We start from the raw sequence: 15,428 nt of genomic DNA on the forward strand, positions 1-15,428 counted from the left end.
TTTTTATATGTTGCATTATCCTTTCACACAGCTGGATATTTATAGGAGTAATTCAGGTTAGATACGAGGCTGCAACTGCACTGTTTGAACCAGAATGGCCTCATTTACAACACCCCTGTATTACTGTAGGTTTGTAAGTGTCAGGTTTGTAAGTGGAAGTGTCAGTGTGATTGATATATTTTTTTACTTTAGCAGCAGGATAAATTCAGTTTTGTGTTCTGAAATCCTGCAGCACGTACGCCCAGGACCATTCACCTGTCAACAGAGGGACAGAGTCGCCCTTACACTCGCCCCCACCGGTGACCTCTGACCTCCTGCCAACCGCTGCTGTGTTCAGTCTGGGCACAGAGGCCAAGACCCCGTCTCCCGTGGGCGTCTCAGAGACAGAGGCCACCCGGGAGGCACAGGAAAGCCTGGAGCTGGAGTATCCTGTGCTGTCCAGGAGAGAGAGGTCAGCGGAGGAGCTGAGGGCGGAGGCATTGGCCAGGGAGCTGGTGTCCAGGGACAAGTCCCTGACTCCCATCCTGGACACCTGGGCTGTGCAAAAAGCCATGGAACTGATGGAGGACGTCTTTCCCGCCATTGTGCTTCCAAGGCAACGGAGGAGGAGCAGCAGCCGATTGGAGGACAGGTGAGTGTCATTGTATTCCAGTTGAATTCTGAGAGAGAAGGGAAAAGACAAGGAGTGTTATTCTTTATCATAAAATGGAGGTTAATGTGGTATATATTTAAATAATTATGAATTTGATTATTGGTTTGTATGTGCCAGAAGACTCCTTTTTTTAGTATTTGGGAACAAAATACTCTCTGGTATGGTTTTATGTGATGATATGCAATATTTGATGTATCATTCACCGTAATTGAAGTGATACAATTTACTCATCTGAATCAGTTATCTGAGCTTCAACATAAGGACTCTGAAAATGGCTTTGTTTTGCCCTTGAAGATCAATGTTATACAAGCACAGGACTGATTCTGTTACAAAATCTGCTATATGAACAACAGAGTAGCACTGCCACCTAGCTGCACTTCTTAACATTGCAGATTGTTATTAAAGGGGGTTGCCATATTTTTTGGAACACTGTATTACATACTGTATTATACTTGCAGTAACACTGCCTTTCACCAAATTCCCATTCCTAATGGATGATGGCTGTGTATGTTTGGTATTTCCCTGCAGACATATTTAGTGTGTGTGTGACCAATTAAAAAGGTTTAAGTGTGTAAGTTTGTAATTTTGTTGCAATAGAATTGTTTTCAATTCAGTTTTTTAAGAGTGCTGAAAGTGGTGATGACTTTTTGATGTCAGCTATAAACCCTACACCTGGAACAGGTATCTGAATATGTTAAATAAAGATTAGCTGTTCCAGATCTAATGCAGTAATTTGGTCTAGGGGTTTAAATCTGAGGTTTAAACTCCAGCTAAGCGCGCTGTAATTTGTTTACTGTAACTATTGTTTTTCAGAGAATCTGTTTCAGTGTGTCTTGATCAATTATATACAGATTTTTTGTGCTTTAGCATGAAACGGATTCAAATATGACCTACAAAACTCTTACCGATAATTGTTATGAATGAGCTTACTCATTCCTAAACTGTTCCCTATTATTTAATGAGGGTTTATGTGTGGTTATGACAAAGGGTGGCCCATTTCATTTACTAGCACATATTCATCATTCCTCCAGAGAGAAAGTAGGCTCATGGCATGAAAGGAAACTGGTTAGTCGACATTTCTTTTCTCCTGGGTGTGTATGTGTACATGTACAGCCTTCTTTTATTACATTTATTTAAATGAGCAGACGGTGGCATATTACGTGGGATATAATTTGAACTGGGACGGAGGCATTTAAAACATGGACACACCAAGGATTAAAGACAGTCAGCCTATAGCCTGTGCTAATTTCCTTTGTTTTTACCACATGGGCTATGAGGACAACCAACCCCATGCAGTACAGTACAGCAACCCTACAGTTCTCCTGTGCTGTATCACTGCTGTACTACACAGTGTACTCAGTGGTGCATTGTGGCAGTTTACCCTGTCTGCTGTGCTTCTCCTGACCGCTCTACACCGCACTGTACCCCTCTTATCAGCAGAAGGCAGGGCAGAGTTCTCGCTGCTGAGGAAAGACCACTGCAGAGGCAAGATGGCCCCCAAGCAGAGATGGAGACAGACCTGGACGAAGTGGAAGTGGACCTTGACCAAAAGAAGGTGGTTATCCATTTCCCTCTGTTTGAAAGACTCTGTGTTTTCATTACTGCACCGCTTCCGTGTGTTACACCGCATTCTCTACCAGCTGTGAAATTAAGAAATAAAAGCATTGTTTTCATTACAGCCACATTGTACCCATGTATTCATCTTACTGTTGTGTGTTTCTTGAAGCAAATTTAACAAACTGTGGATATGGAAGTAGGTGCTATCTCATTTAAATCTAGAATCAAAGTTCTGAACAGGGTAACCATAATCAACATTCACTTCTGTAGTTTGATAAAAAGTGTTCGAATAATAAATATGCTTTTCATTGTATAAAGCAACAGTTAGAAGCTGATAGAAGATACTGAGCTTGGTGAGCTGGTGTTTGAAGGCGGGACCGCTAACACGTACCTGCCATGTTCCCCCCTGCCGGGCAGGTGGAGCTGGTGAAGGCCCTGTCCCAGAGCGTGGCCGTGCTGCGGGGGGAGAGGGAGGGGCTGGCGGAGGAGCAGAAGAGGTTCAGCGCTCTGAGCGCCCGCGTGGAGGCGCTGGCGCAGGAGCTCTGCAAGGCCAACGAGTACGACAAGTACCGCATGTTCATCGGGGACCTGGAGAAGATGGTCAACCTGCTGCTGTCGCTGTGCGGGCAGCTGGCCCGTGTGGAGAACGCCCTCACCGCCCTGGAGGGCGAGGAGACCGAGGACGGCGCCGAGGAGAGGGTGAGTCTGCCCCCTCATACGTCACTTACATGTGTAGCAGGATTCACGGTGACCTGTCTATCGAGGAACACTTAAGGAAGTATGCCATGGACAATGAGTAGAGATCATCATGTATTTTACTCTCCTGAAATGTGTCTTGTTTCTTTATCAGTCCCACCAATGGTGTCTTTCAGCTTACTGAATGCACCTATCATTGGTGTACACACATAACTTGCCATAACACCATGGGATGTAGGGATTCAGTCGGTAGTTCGATTGTCTTTTTGTGCGTTAGTGACCCCCTGTGGTTGGCAGGGTGTCTGCAGTTGGCCAGCCCAAACTGTACAAGAGGGTAATCTTCTGATACAGTGACTGCGTGAGCTCAGCTGGCAGACTGCAGTTTCCAACAGCACCATGTGCTCCACCCTCCCAAACTGATGAGAAGCTTCGCAATGACCAGCTATGAATAATAGCATCCCAAGAGAAGAATATCATGAGAAACTGTTTAAATGGATAAACCTGAGCTCAGGTTTACATCTCTGTCAGTATCTTGGCCACATCATAAAGTTTTCAGTTATTAAATTCAGACTATTATTATAATTTAGATACCTGCAAAAGTCCCTCAGCTCCATGTTGTAATGTCGAAAACATACCAATGTTTTTTCCACATTTTTGATGACACTGATTTATGCAAACCTAAGGAGGTACAGTGAATATAACAAACCCAGGGCCCTTGGAGTAGGTGTATTATACGGCACTGGTCCTGGTTAACAGGCTAACAGAAATAGGAAAATTCCGTTTGTGCTCTTTGCAGGAAGCTGTTTCAAATTGCCATTTAATTTATTATCGATTGCCAAACTTCTCATTTCTTTATTCTTAACCCATAGGCACCATGAAGACTGCTTTTTACAATACAGAAAGCTTCGCTCTCTTGCTTGACTTCTAGAAGGGGAATTAAACAGTTAACCTCCATCAAGCAATGATATCAGTGCATTAGCACAGACAAATCGTTTATGTCATCCTATACTCACTTTGTTTCTATAACCGTAGGTGCTTTTCTGTCAGATTTATGTGCTGTCACTCCTCCCACTTCCTCCAGGCTGACACAGTCTTGGATGAGTCTGGTCTCCTGGGAGATTGTTCATACTCTGTGGGTTTACTTCCAACTGAAAAATATACTAAATTACATTACAAAATAAAACATCAGGGCTAAAAATTGGTTTCAAAATGCAGCATCAGACAATATCTATTCTTACAATATATACAGGACAATACAATGATGTATATTCTGTATATTTTACAAATATATATGTTCATATTTTTAAATGGAAGGTATATTATACTCTCCAAAATGTAGTACATCAAAGGCATTTAACAGGACCTGGTTCAGAATATAATTGTCTTATATTTATATATGTATTTATATATTCAAACATATATGTGCTATACATAGTTTTGTTTTTTTTAATGTAGGCCTTGTTTTGATATTGTGTATCCACTGTGTTTGTTGCTGTTTGAGGGTTTTGACATTATTTCTGAATCATTAATGACTGTGCTATGATCAAGAAATATTTCATGAGCCATTCTTCATTGTATTACTTGGTTGTTTGACACAGTCAGTGGAGCATATGGTGTTCAGTCATGAGTGATCAATTAAACCAGTTGTCACTATAAGTATACTTGGTTTTTATAAAACCTGCATACAGAAATAGATAATTCTTTATTTTTGTTTGAATTTTAGTATTATTTGTGAGTAATAATTGGTCACCCTGATAAAGTCATCAGTCAGATAATGATAATATGATTCATAATTAATAGTTATAATCCAACCAAAAAAAAAAAAAGCCTTCTTATTTATTCTTGCCACTAGGTGCTGCTAAGTACACATTAGTGAATTGTTGAAATATTGTTAAGGAATTAAATTACAGCCTGTTTGTGAAAAATAAAAGCTTTAAAAATCCAGACTGAAATTCATGAACAAAACCCAGTGTATGTGAATGAGTTTTCGGGCTCCACTCATGCGCTTAAAAGGACTGTACCTTTGGTTAATGGCACCGATTGAAGTCCTCAGGGCAGTTCACTTGAATTCAAAGGGCACGGTGTTGTCAGATGTTTACTGTGTCTGCAAACAATGCAGGCTGCAGAGGGAGGAGCCGGAAAAGGAGCTAGTTCTTCCACTGCTCCCATGTCAACAAAAAGACAATGGGGCTTACTGTATTTGTCTGAATGTGTGGAAAACACAGTAAGGCCTGTGGCCTGCTGTGTGTGTGTCTCAGTAATTGTGTGAGCTAGAGAGAGTGTAACTTTTCTGTTATGATACATGATAGTCAGAGATATATATTTTCCTGACGAGAGTGTATTAGGACTGTGGCTGATTGAGGGTTCTTGTAGCGTGGTGCAGTAGTCTGTCAGTTTTAGTTATGTTCAGTATTTCAGAAGTAAGGTGTTTTTCTTTTGCATTCATGTTGCTGGGTTTGTTGTAGTTCAGTTTAGGAGCAGTAGTGTTGTATGCAGACCGGGCTGATGGGTTGGAGTGGTAACGGAGTGCGTGTTTGTGTATCCTTAGGAGACCCTGCAGAACAGGCGGCGGAAGCTCTGCGGTCAGCACGAGGACGCCCGGGAGCTGAAGGAGAACCTGGACCGGCGGGAGCGCCTGGTCCTGGACATCCTGGGCGGGTACCTGACCGCGCCCCAGCTGCACGAGTACCGGCGCTTCGTCCTGGTGAAGCCGGCGCTGATGATTCGACAGCGCCACCTGGACGAGCTCATCCGGCAGGGGGAGGAGCAGCTGCACAGGCTGGGCGAAGACCTGCATCCCGAGGGCCAGGCCCAGGTTGCCAGCCCTGCCCCCTGCCCCTCCCCCCCTCCTGCCCGCTCTCCTGCGGTGACCTCCCTCTGACCCCAGCTCAGACTGCTGCTCACAAAGACTGCTGAAGAATATACTTGAACTGACACCTCTTCCCCCTGCTGGACTGCACACACTCCTTGGTCGGACACCTTCTCCCTCCAGCAGAAGGGGAATATGCTTTATATTGAAGGATGATGTCACCCGCTTAGTCATTCTGAAGGACCCTCACACCAGATCCACACACCAATGACTGGTAGCAGACATTGAATGACAATATATTTGTACTTAAGTCTGCTTTTAACTATCAAACATGCCTGCCTTTTTTCACACTTATGAAATGTGCTCGCTCTGGCCTTATCCTGAACATGGATTTTTAGATGACTTATAGATCGAGGCCAAGGGGGTGATTGAATGTATAATTAAAGGGAACTGGCATTTGGGTACCTGAAAGATGCATGAAGAGCCTATGGTATTTTTATCAGTGGTGCTATAAATTTAGTGAATGCCCCCTCACCCCACCCCCATTTCTAAAACAACATGATGGGTCTGGCCATTCGTGAAATAAACAAAAAGGGGGCCGGAAACAAGAGGTAATGTATATCTACATTCAGAGAAGTTAAGAAAGGCCATAGCTTACACAACATGCTTTTATATTTTGCCACATTTGCACACAAATGTTGCATGAGATATATAAGCACTCTACGTGATGCTTTTAGGGTATCGTTACAGCCCAACAACCTGCAGTAGATTTAATATGGCCAAATGACTGCTCTGCAGTATTAAGCACCTACTGATGGTTTTTTATTTTTTCTTGTGCACAGCGTTTGTGGAGACAATGTTCTATCTGCAGTGATAAAAGACTGTGTCCACGTTGTTTTCAGAAAAGCACTGTTTGCTAAATCCTCTCAACACCCTTTTCATTTTTATCAGCACAGATATTAATAGCACTGGACCGAAATGGCACTTGTTCCGGGCGGCTACTCAGTTGTAGGCTCAGCGCCATTGCATTCTGTCATATGAAGACTACATCCTAGAAAAACCACTTAAACTTTGGACATTTGTCATGTACACTAAAACAAAGTTCAGTATAGCTCCCACGTGATCCAAGGACCACAGCAATGATTATTTATATATATTTTATGTAAGTGGCTGTACATATGGTGTGCTAACCTCTCTTCTACAAATTGCTATTATGTAGTTGACTTTTTTATGACAGGATGTTTTTGAACGTACGTGAAATGTCAAGACATGCATTACTTTCAAGAAAGAAGGAAATTAGGGTTTTTGTCCACCAAAACAATAATTCCACACACAAGGTCATCGTGGTTATTAATATTCCTGTTAGTCCATAAGTAACTCGCAGGAAGGATCTGCATGTATGCAGTTACTGCTTATTTCAGATCACACAGGGCAGATGTTATCACAAGACAAATACAGTACTACTGTGAGGAGAGCACATTGTGATAGTTCTGTGGATTTAATCATGTGCCTCTATATTGACCATAGGGCACTTTCCAAATTATTTTGCCAGTGTAATTCATTTTTCATTTTATTTTAAGAGCACCTTCTACATCATATTTAAATATATAAAACACCTGCAAGTGAATATATTCAGCAATAAAGGCAAAAGGTGCCAACAATACATTCATTGCTTTGCGAAGCCATTTTCGAACACCCAGATTTTACTGTTTCTGATCCTTAAAGTAATCAAGGCAGATTGGTTCAAACCTTGTTTTATGGTCGAAGACAGTTGGAAAACAAATATTCATTCTATGAAATAAATCTATTTTTAAAGAGGTGGGCATTCTACCAGGTTTTTATTTGCTCAAAACAGTCGCTCGGGGTGTATTTTAAAATATGCAGACTTATTTCATATTCAACAATAGCCTGAAAAGCTTACATATAATGCAAAATATACTGATAATCATGCCTGAAAGTATAAATGAATACACATCCATAGGAATGGTGTTCACACTGTCTAGGTAACAAAAAGTGTCTTTTTCCAAAAAAATTAATATCGAGAGCCATATATTTCAATATCAAATTCATTCAGATTTCATGCAAACCTATTTTACATGTTTAATTCCAACGCATGCACGTTTACACAATGCAATGTTATTATTCTGATTATGATATTATTTTCCCTCTACAAATCTTTTATAACAGCAGCTAGTTTTGTGAATGTAAGCTTTATTGAGTCTTAAACAATGTGCCACAAGGAATACAAACTGAAATGTGTCTTGCGTTTTTTCAGTTTAATTCCTTAAGACAACTTGCTTAAACTGAAATGGAGAATTTTATGAGGGCACCTGAACAAACTGCACTGAACGAAATGCACTGAACAAACTTCCTGGAACAATAGCTACACCTAGTTTCTCCTGCTTGTTCTCTTACCTTATTAGGGGCTGTGCCTTGCAGACAGTGACACACATCTCCCAGGTGTCTGTGGGGCAGATAAGTGGGAATGTCATTGAGCCCCAAGGCCTGTTGTGGGCAGGCCTTAAAGGTCCAGGCAACAGGATTCAAATTGTTACATTCAAAGTTACATTCCCTTAAGTGATAACTGATTGCCTTCTTAATATTTCTCTCTTTCTTAAAATTTAGTTTTTAACCCAGTTATAACCATTAAATTGTAATAAACATTATTAGATTATTGTGACATGTTCAGTAGACAAGGACAGGGTGGGCGTGTATCCTGCGCTCATTAACGTTCATATCTGTGAGACATGTCATATGTAACCATTTCTCATCACTTGCTAGGTTAGAGCCTGATAGAGCAGTAGCCTTACACAAAATGAAAGAAAGCAACATAAACTAGGCTTTAGCATCAGATAATTAAACCTGGAGATCATTCAATGTGAAATAACATTGTAATGCTGAGCTACTCTACACTAACATTAAACTCTTTAGAAGTCTCACACTCTGGACATTACACCCGAATAAAGAAAGTCTTTCATTCCACATATCTAAGCTTGAAAGCTATTAAATTATCACAAGCTAACAATAGGCCTACTTACCGATCCACCGCGCTCTGCAAGTTCCAGGCAAGAACGGGCTCTGCAAATACAAACTGTAAAGATTATTGCAATGCATTGCCCGTGGGCTCCAGAAATTAAACCCATTTCTTGTAGGTCTCTTCATTTTTGTGAAACATCCAGAGAAAGGGGTATGCTTAGGCATTTTTAACTTAGCTTGCCTTACCCGTACAAAAGTGGCAAGCTTTTACATATTGCATTTCCACACATTACATGTAGAAACTAGTTCACTAGCTTTTTGTAATGCAACTAACACCCAGTTAACCCCGCCCACTGAAAACCTGGCGTTTAGCCAAGGGGGAAAGCGATCCAATTTCGGCACCGGCTTTTATATGTTTATTTTTGCAAGAATCATTTAAAAATATTTCTTGGCCATATTAAAACAACAATCAGCAAATAATACACAGATTTCAGTTTTCAGAACCTTTAAAAACCAGAAAGGAGCACCAAAGCCAGAGGATTTCAGCACTGCTGGATCATGCAAGGGTCTGAAACACTAGCCTGCTTCCACACCAGATATATATGGGAAACTAATTCTATTTAAGTATTATAAATTAAATTAAATGTTTAAAGTAAACGTAAGGAGGTATACTGGTTGAAAAACAGCTGTATCTGTAAACTAGGACTTCCAAAATCAATGCTATGGACAATCCTCTGTTTGCTGGTTATAGTTCATAAAAATGGCTATATTGTACACAGCTGATTGGGAAAACAAACTTAATCCCAAATACACGAGGGGACACCTGGTTACTGAAACATATGCTTATAGAGGAAATGGTTATTAAAAATTACATTTAAACATGACATTTGCTTATAGGGGGAAATGGTTCATTAAAATGACCCTTAAACATGACAATAAGCAAAACTTGCATCCTGAGTAGCCCAAATCAAAAATCATTTGAATGCACGTAAAATTATTTTAATTAAGCATTGGCTGTTATGAAAACCAATAAAAATAGGGGTTCGGGTTGTTTGTTTTATGTTACAAAAATTAAGAATATCGTTTGTCCTTCAGTGGCCACAGCAGCTTAGATAATGCATGGCATTGAAGTACTGGATCAGTGCTGTTGAAATTTCAGCCAGCTCAAAGTACAAAGCTGCTGATAAGAGTTTAGTTTAGTTTACATTTTACAGGCATTTAGCAGACGCTCTTATCCAGAGCGACTTACATTGTATTCAATTATACAGCTGAATATATACTGGAGCAATGCAGGGTAAGTACCTTGCTCAGGGGTACAACGGCAGTGTCCTACCAGGGAATCGAACCTGTGACCTTTAGGTTACAAGATCAACTCCTTAGCCATTATACTACACTGCTGTTTTTTTTTTTGAAGACCAGTTGAGTTTGGTGACCATTGCATAATACACTGAAAAGCACCTAAAAGTATGCAAAACTAGACTAACCTACAGGAATAAATATGGGAATAAGCCACATAGTCAGGAAAAACAAAGTTATGTGCTTAAAATAAATTGGAGTTTAACAGGCAGGCTCCAACCTTGAGACATGTGTCTTAGTATCATAGTATGAAATCAATCTTGATTGGCCTGTCCAGAATTTTCTTTATGGAAACTGACTGATATGCACATCTGGTGACAAAGGTCAATTGTTAGAAGCAAGTCAAAAACTCTTGTATGGTTACAACCATATACCCTGATGTACATAAACGGGAACTCATTTAAACACTTTTACACATCTTATTTACCATAACAACAACACATGAACTCAGCCTGAAATGGTGGCTACCCACAGAGGGAAGCCATTTGTTATTTTTGTACAGCACAGCAGTACAAAGCAGTACAGGAATTAGCACCCCTCAATCACCCCTAGACCTATATATTCAAACACAGAAATACAATAAGCTACATGTGTACAGTATCATTTCAATCTAGCTGGAGATGGGTGCTCCACCATTTCAAACAATGTGAAATAGCACTGTAATGATAATATGTGCGTTTAGGAGCCGTTCATTATCCTAGTAAAGCAGTTTACTATTAAAAAAATCAAATGGAACAGAGACAGTAAAAGTAATTACATGCTTTTATTCACAAAGAGACTATTTATATAAATATACTATATATATTTGACATACTGAAGTGCTGTGTATTGCAGAAAAGGTAGTTACCCAATGGTTCTCATCCAAACCTTCTATACCTGATAAGGACAAGTACAGACATGAAAGTAAGTTCCTCCGGAAACATGGCCCATGCAGATAACAAAGGAAAAATACGAAGAGCATGGGGAATAAGGAACAAAGTGTTGAATCAACTGAAAACACAAACACACCCGCAAACCCACTATTCCCACTTTTCTAACCCTTCAGCGTGCAACACAAATGATATTTTTACTCTGACCAGACTAATTGAGTTTGATACGGCATAGTCCATGCAGAAACAACAGAGCTTTGGTGGTTACTGTAGACCACAGACTTGGCACCATTTCCCAATTTCAAATTTCAGCACAGATTCCGTTGCCAGACTTCACTAGGACAGTGTTCACTTTCAGACACTATCAGGTTAGCTGCAGGGAAGGCTTAAAGACAAAGCTAAACACATCAATGTGCAAGTCAAATTACTGTTGCTATTGAAGCAAACTGAGCTCATGTTTAGCACAAATACATTTGAAAGAAATACAATCTCAGAAACTCCATATTCAATGGGAGGGAATGCACTAATACATTCCAACTGTAGGCCCAAAATAAAGCTGTAACAGTACTATTCCTGAATAAATTGAGGCAGACAAACAGTTGACTTATATTCTCTTCCATGCAACGCATCATCTTAAAACTTACCGAAGCCATCAAAATGAAAACAAATGCTGTTCATACCTCACTGCAGACTGAAAAGCAGAATGACTGCATTGTCCTGAACAAACACAAATTCATTAACCCTGGAAATTGTGTTACAAGTGAATTTGTCCAACATATCCTTAGTGGTTTCCCATAGGGTAAGCAGCAGAGGATAACTTACGGTTAGGATAGGTTCCAGATATAACGTGAGTGGATCATTTAAACTCAAACTTCATACAAATGGAAAACTTTGAATAAAAACACACTGAATTAGCTTGGAATTGAATTAAAAGAACTTATTGGTAGGAGCGATTGGACCGATAACACCTGGGTGGAACTGAACCAAATAAATAAATGTGCAAACTTCCATTTTCCTCATGCAGCTAGTTAATAATGTTCATTTTTGTTCTGAGAGGGGCTTTGGACAGCATGTTTCTGTAAAAAAAATAGTTTAACCTTGTTACTGTTTTCAGAACAACTCAAAATATGCCTTCAGCTAGCATATACTTCAGAAAAGGAGAAAAGAATATGGAAATGTTTATTACCAGTAAATCTCCTTTCCATTCGCTGAAAAAAACCTTGCTTGACGGGAGACTACATTCCCTGCGGCAAACATGAACAGGAACCCCAAGTTTCTAAAATGAAGGTGAGCTCTGGTGTAGTGGCATACACACATTCTACACATACTGATCGTAAGTCACAAATACATTGTTTTTACAAAATGGTTCACAGCATTTTCATCGCTCATTTTGGTCTTCTACTTAACCCTGCAGCCATCACTTCAGCCCCGGTGGTATTCAGTCACAATCATCCCAGGAACGAGGCCGCAGTGCTACTGCCCCAGGCTCACAGAAAGGCCTCGGGGTGACTCGAAACCTTCAGCAGGGACTTGTGCTTGAGAAACGCCGCAATTGAAGAATGCCTTTTCACTTTGGGGGACATTGTGCCTGGTCGCGTCATCAGTTTCTCCACAGACGCTGGCTGATTAGAGATATAGCCCCCAGTTATGTTAGCAGGGGCCCCAAGCAGGTGTAGGAGGTCCCTAGGGCCACCTTTGCCAATGTATTGCCATGGCTTTTTACCACTGGTGTCCCTCATGGCCACATTGGCTTTGAACTTGTGCACCAGGAGGCGGATGAGCTTCTTGTGGCCGTGCATAGCTGCCAGGTGTAGGGGCGTGTATCCACAGGTGGTTTTAGCATCAATATCCAGGTTCATTCCCATTTTACTGACCCCATACCAGAGCGTGTTGAGCACCCGATGGTCCCCGTGCTTGGCAATCCAGTGCAGCACTGTGTATCCAGAGATGAAGTCCCTCTTGTTCAGGAGACCGGGCTCATCTCGAAACAGAGAGTATATGTCCGTCCATGTACCTGCAGCTGCCTTCACCATCCAGTCGTGTTCTTTGGGATCAAGTGGTACCATCGAGTTCCGGTGGAAACCGGAGCCATCACTGACAGGATGGATTCTGCTACTGCCACTGCCTTGAGAGGACACGTCCCCGTAGCTGTGCGTTCGGGGGGGTGTGGAGTAATTGAAGCTCAGAGAAGATGACAGCAGGTGAAGACGGTTGATCCGCGCCGAGACTCCGTCCTCAAAGAAAGGCTGGTCCAGGTCCGCCCCTAGACTGCGGCACAAGCGGCTCCGAAGCTGGCTGCGGGTTCTCCGTGCACTGGGGCGCACGGTAACCGGGCTTGTGGATCCTGAACCAGCTCCGGTTACCCCGGGTTCCTGGTCATCAAGATTACCCATTGAGTGGTGCAAGGGGCCCACTTTCCCCTCTGAACTGCGCAGCTTTTCGAACAGCCTGGCCTCTTGAGCACGCGCCAACATCTCTCGCACTTTGCCCTCTTGCTCGCCAGCCAGTTCCTTGTAATTAAGGCTGTCGTCGCTGGACCACCCCCCTTTAGACACGATCTCAGGCCATGCACTGTCATCGTAAGGGGGCAGGAGAAGGTCACCATGGCTGGTGGATAGCCTGGCATGGTGATGTTCTGCAAAACTTCCAGGGGCGTGGCTCCGGGCATTATCAAGGGGTAGGCTGTGGCGCACAGACTGTGGACCGAATAGTGCCTCCTCGCCATTGTTTTCCCTAAAGTGGGGTCTGAGTCTATCATTCAACCTTGGTAGGCTCCCGTTGTTGTGGGCTGTTAACTGGTAATCAGGCAGATTATTTGCAGATTCTGAACAATCCAACAGACAAGGAGTGGAACTTGAAATTCGAGGATTACTTGCCAGCAGGTTATGCAATGGCTGCGAGGCACCAACTGACTCCAAGCTACTGTTCAAGCTGTCATCTCTAAGTCGGCTTTGGACATTATTCCATGTAACATTTTCAGGAACAATAATTTTGATCTCATTGTATTCACAATCTAATGATGATGGCTTACTTTTCCCATAACTCTCTTTGGACTGTCCCTGATCAGCAATGCAAATATTCTCCTGAACAGCACCTGTCAGATCAGGTGATTGTGACGAAGGAAAAACAGCTCCGCCAGAAACTCTGCCAGTCTGTACTTGTTGACATGTCTCACCGCTCTCATTTGATTGCAAATGCAACTCGGATGGTTTCAAAGTACAAGGCCGGTTATCTATATCTTTGACGGTTGGAGGTGGCGAATGCTCCGCCGTATGTAAAGGTAAAATACTGGTAGCTGTTTCGATATTAACTGTCTCTGTATTGCTGTTTACAATTCCAGCGGCCAACAATATTTTGTCAGGGTTCTTCTGGAGCGTGCTATCATAGCCAACATGGGACGGCTTCTTACCTTTAACTTTAAAATCTGTTTGACTATTAGTTTGACCTTTCTCCTGGATTCCGCTCGAGTCGTCCTTCAAAAAAGGTTCTTTTGCATTTGCGGTTTTTTCATAAGGTGTCTTTGGTGAGGTGGTATCGCCGACGTATCGAACCAGATGCGTATATTTTTTCCTGAGCAGGACAAAAGACACACCTTCCTCTCGTTTTACCACCGCCACCGAATTCACGAACCTCTTAAACAATTCTCTGTTCTCCGTCCTGTTTTCATCTTCCCGAAGGAACCGTTTGAAGTAATCTAACAGATCCGAATTTTTTACTCTTCCGTTTTTGCTGCAAATAAATTTCAGTACTGCCTCTTGAGTAAGTTCGGTGGCCATGCCTATCCACTTAATTTTTTGTCCAGACTTCTGTTCCAGCGTTCTGTCTATCTGTAGACAGTTTCAGTGCTTGGGAGACTCCTCCCCAATGATACTAACTCCACCTGCAGTTGCATACCTGCGTTGAACTGGTTGCGTTAATTTAACCCGGGCATCAAAAAACTCCCTGCACAGTAATAAAGTTTGTAGCCTATGTGAAGTTATTGCGTCCGACGTAAACTCCAAGAACACTGTACGTATTTAGGGTATTGATTTTTTTTCAGCTGACAGTAGCCTGCAACACATTTTACATGTAGTCATCTACATTTCGGTTTAATCCGGGACCTGCCATAGTTTAGCACGACCATTGTAGTATTCTTTTTTAACGTATAATGTGTTACCACACAGCCTCTCCGCAAGTGCACTGAATTGTACAGCGTCACAAAATATTTTAGCCGGTGAATTATGGGATATGAAGTCCAGATCTTGAGATGCTCTAGTAGGTTAGACAGATTCCAGACTACAACTCCCATTAACCCCATTTTGGAATGCAACCCCCTGCGCAGCATTCCATTTCGGCAATTTTTCACGGAGACCTCCAGAACAGCCTAAGTACGCACTTATGTTGTCACCACTATACACAAATAGTGTGTATTATTACCACTAGGAAAAAAACTGGGTTATACTAATTAGTCATGGCTTTATTGTTCTTTCTTGGAACATCAATTTTAAACTAAATTATTTTGTTTTTCTTTGAA

General features: G+C 41.8%; 2 protein-coding genes across 8 annotated transcripts in view; one reads left to right on the top strand and one right to left on the bottom strand.

The window, feature by feature from the left end:
* shroom3 (shroom family member 3) overlaps positions 1-7,531 on the top strand; it is a 44,405-nt gene extending 36,874 nt beyond the window's left edge. For 6 of the 7 annotated variants that reach the window (XM_064306971.1, XM_064306973.1, XM_064306976.1 and 3 more), the window contains 4 exons: positions 233-631; positions 2,090-2,207; positions 2,627-2,908; positions 5,454-7,531. In XM_064306971.1, the coding sequence (XP_064163041.1) occupies positions 233-631; positions 2,090-2,207; positions 2,627-2,908; positions 5,454-5,786 (1,132 nt within the window). In that variant the 3' untranslated portion in view covers positions 5,787-7,531. The remainder of the gene's footprint in view (positions 1-232; positions 632-2,089; positions 2,208-2,626; positions 2,909-5,453) is intronic. The other variant, XM_064306972.1, reaches the window with a different exon arrangement.
* Positions 7,532-12,402: 4,871 nt separating this feature from the next.
* LOC135239902 (ankyrin repeat domain-containing protein SOWAHB-like) lies at positions 12,403-14,691 on the bottom strand. Its single transcript, XM_064308905.1, has 2 exons — positions 14,508-14,691; positions 12,403-13,739 (listed from the first exon to the last, which is right to left on the bottom strand). Exons 1-2 carry the CDS (start codon positions 14,689-14,691, stop codon positions 12,403-12,405), a joined length of 1,521 nt encoding a protein of 506 aa, XP_064164975.1.
* Between the last annotated feature and the right edge of the window lie 737 nt (positions 14,692-15,428).

Source organism: Anguilla rostrata, chromosome 14 (assembly GCF_018555375.3).
Source record: "Anguilla rostrata isolate EN2019 chromosome 14, ASM1855537v3, whole genome shotgun sequence".
NCBI classification, from domain to species: Eukaryota; Metazoa; Chordata; class Actinopteri; order Anguilliformes; family Anguillidae; genus Anguilla; species Anguilla rostrata.

Coding starts and splice junctions, on each gene's coding strand:
- LOC135239902 (XM_064308905.1), bottom strand. CDS start 14,691: ATGGCCACCGAACTTACTCAAGAGGCAGTACTGAAATTTATTTGCAGC. Junction 13,740..14,507: donor GGTGGTAAAACGAGAGGAAG/GTGTGTCTTTTG, acceptor TGGATTGTTCAG/AATCTGCAAATAATCTGCCT.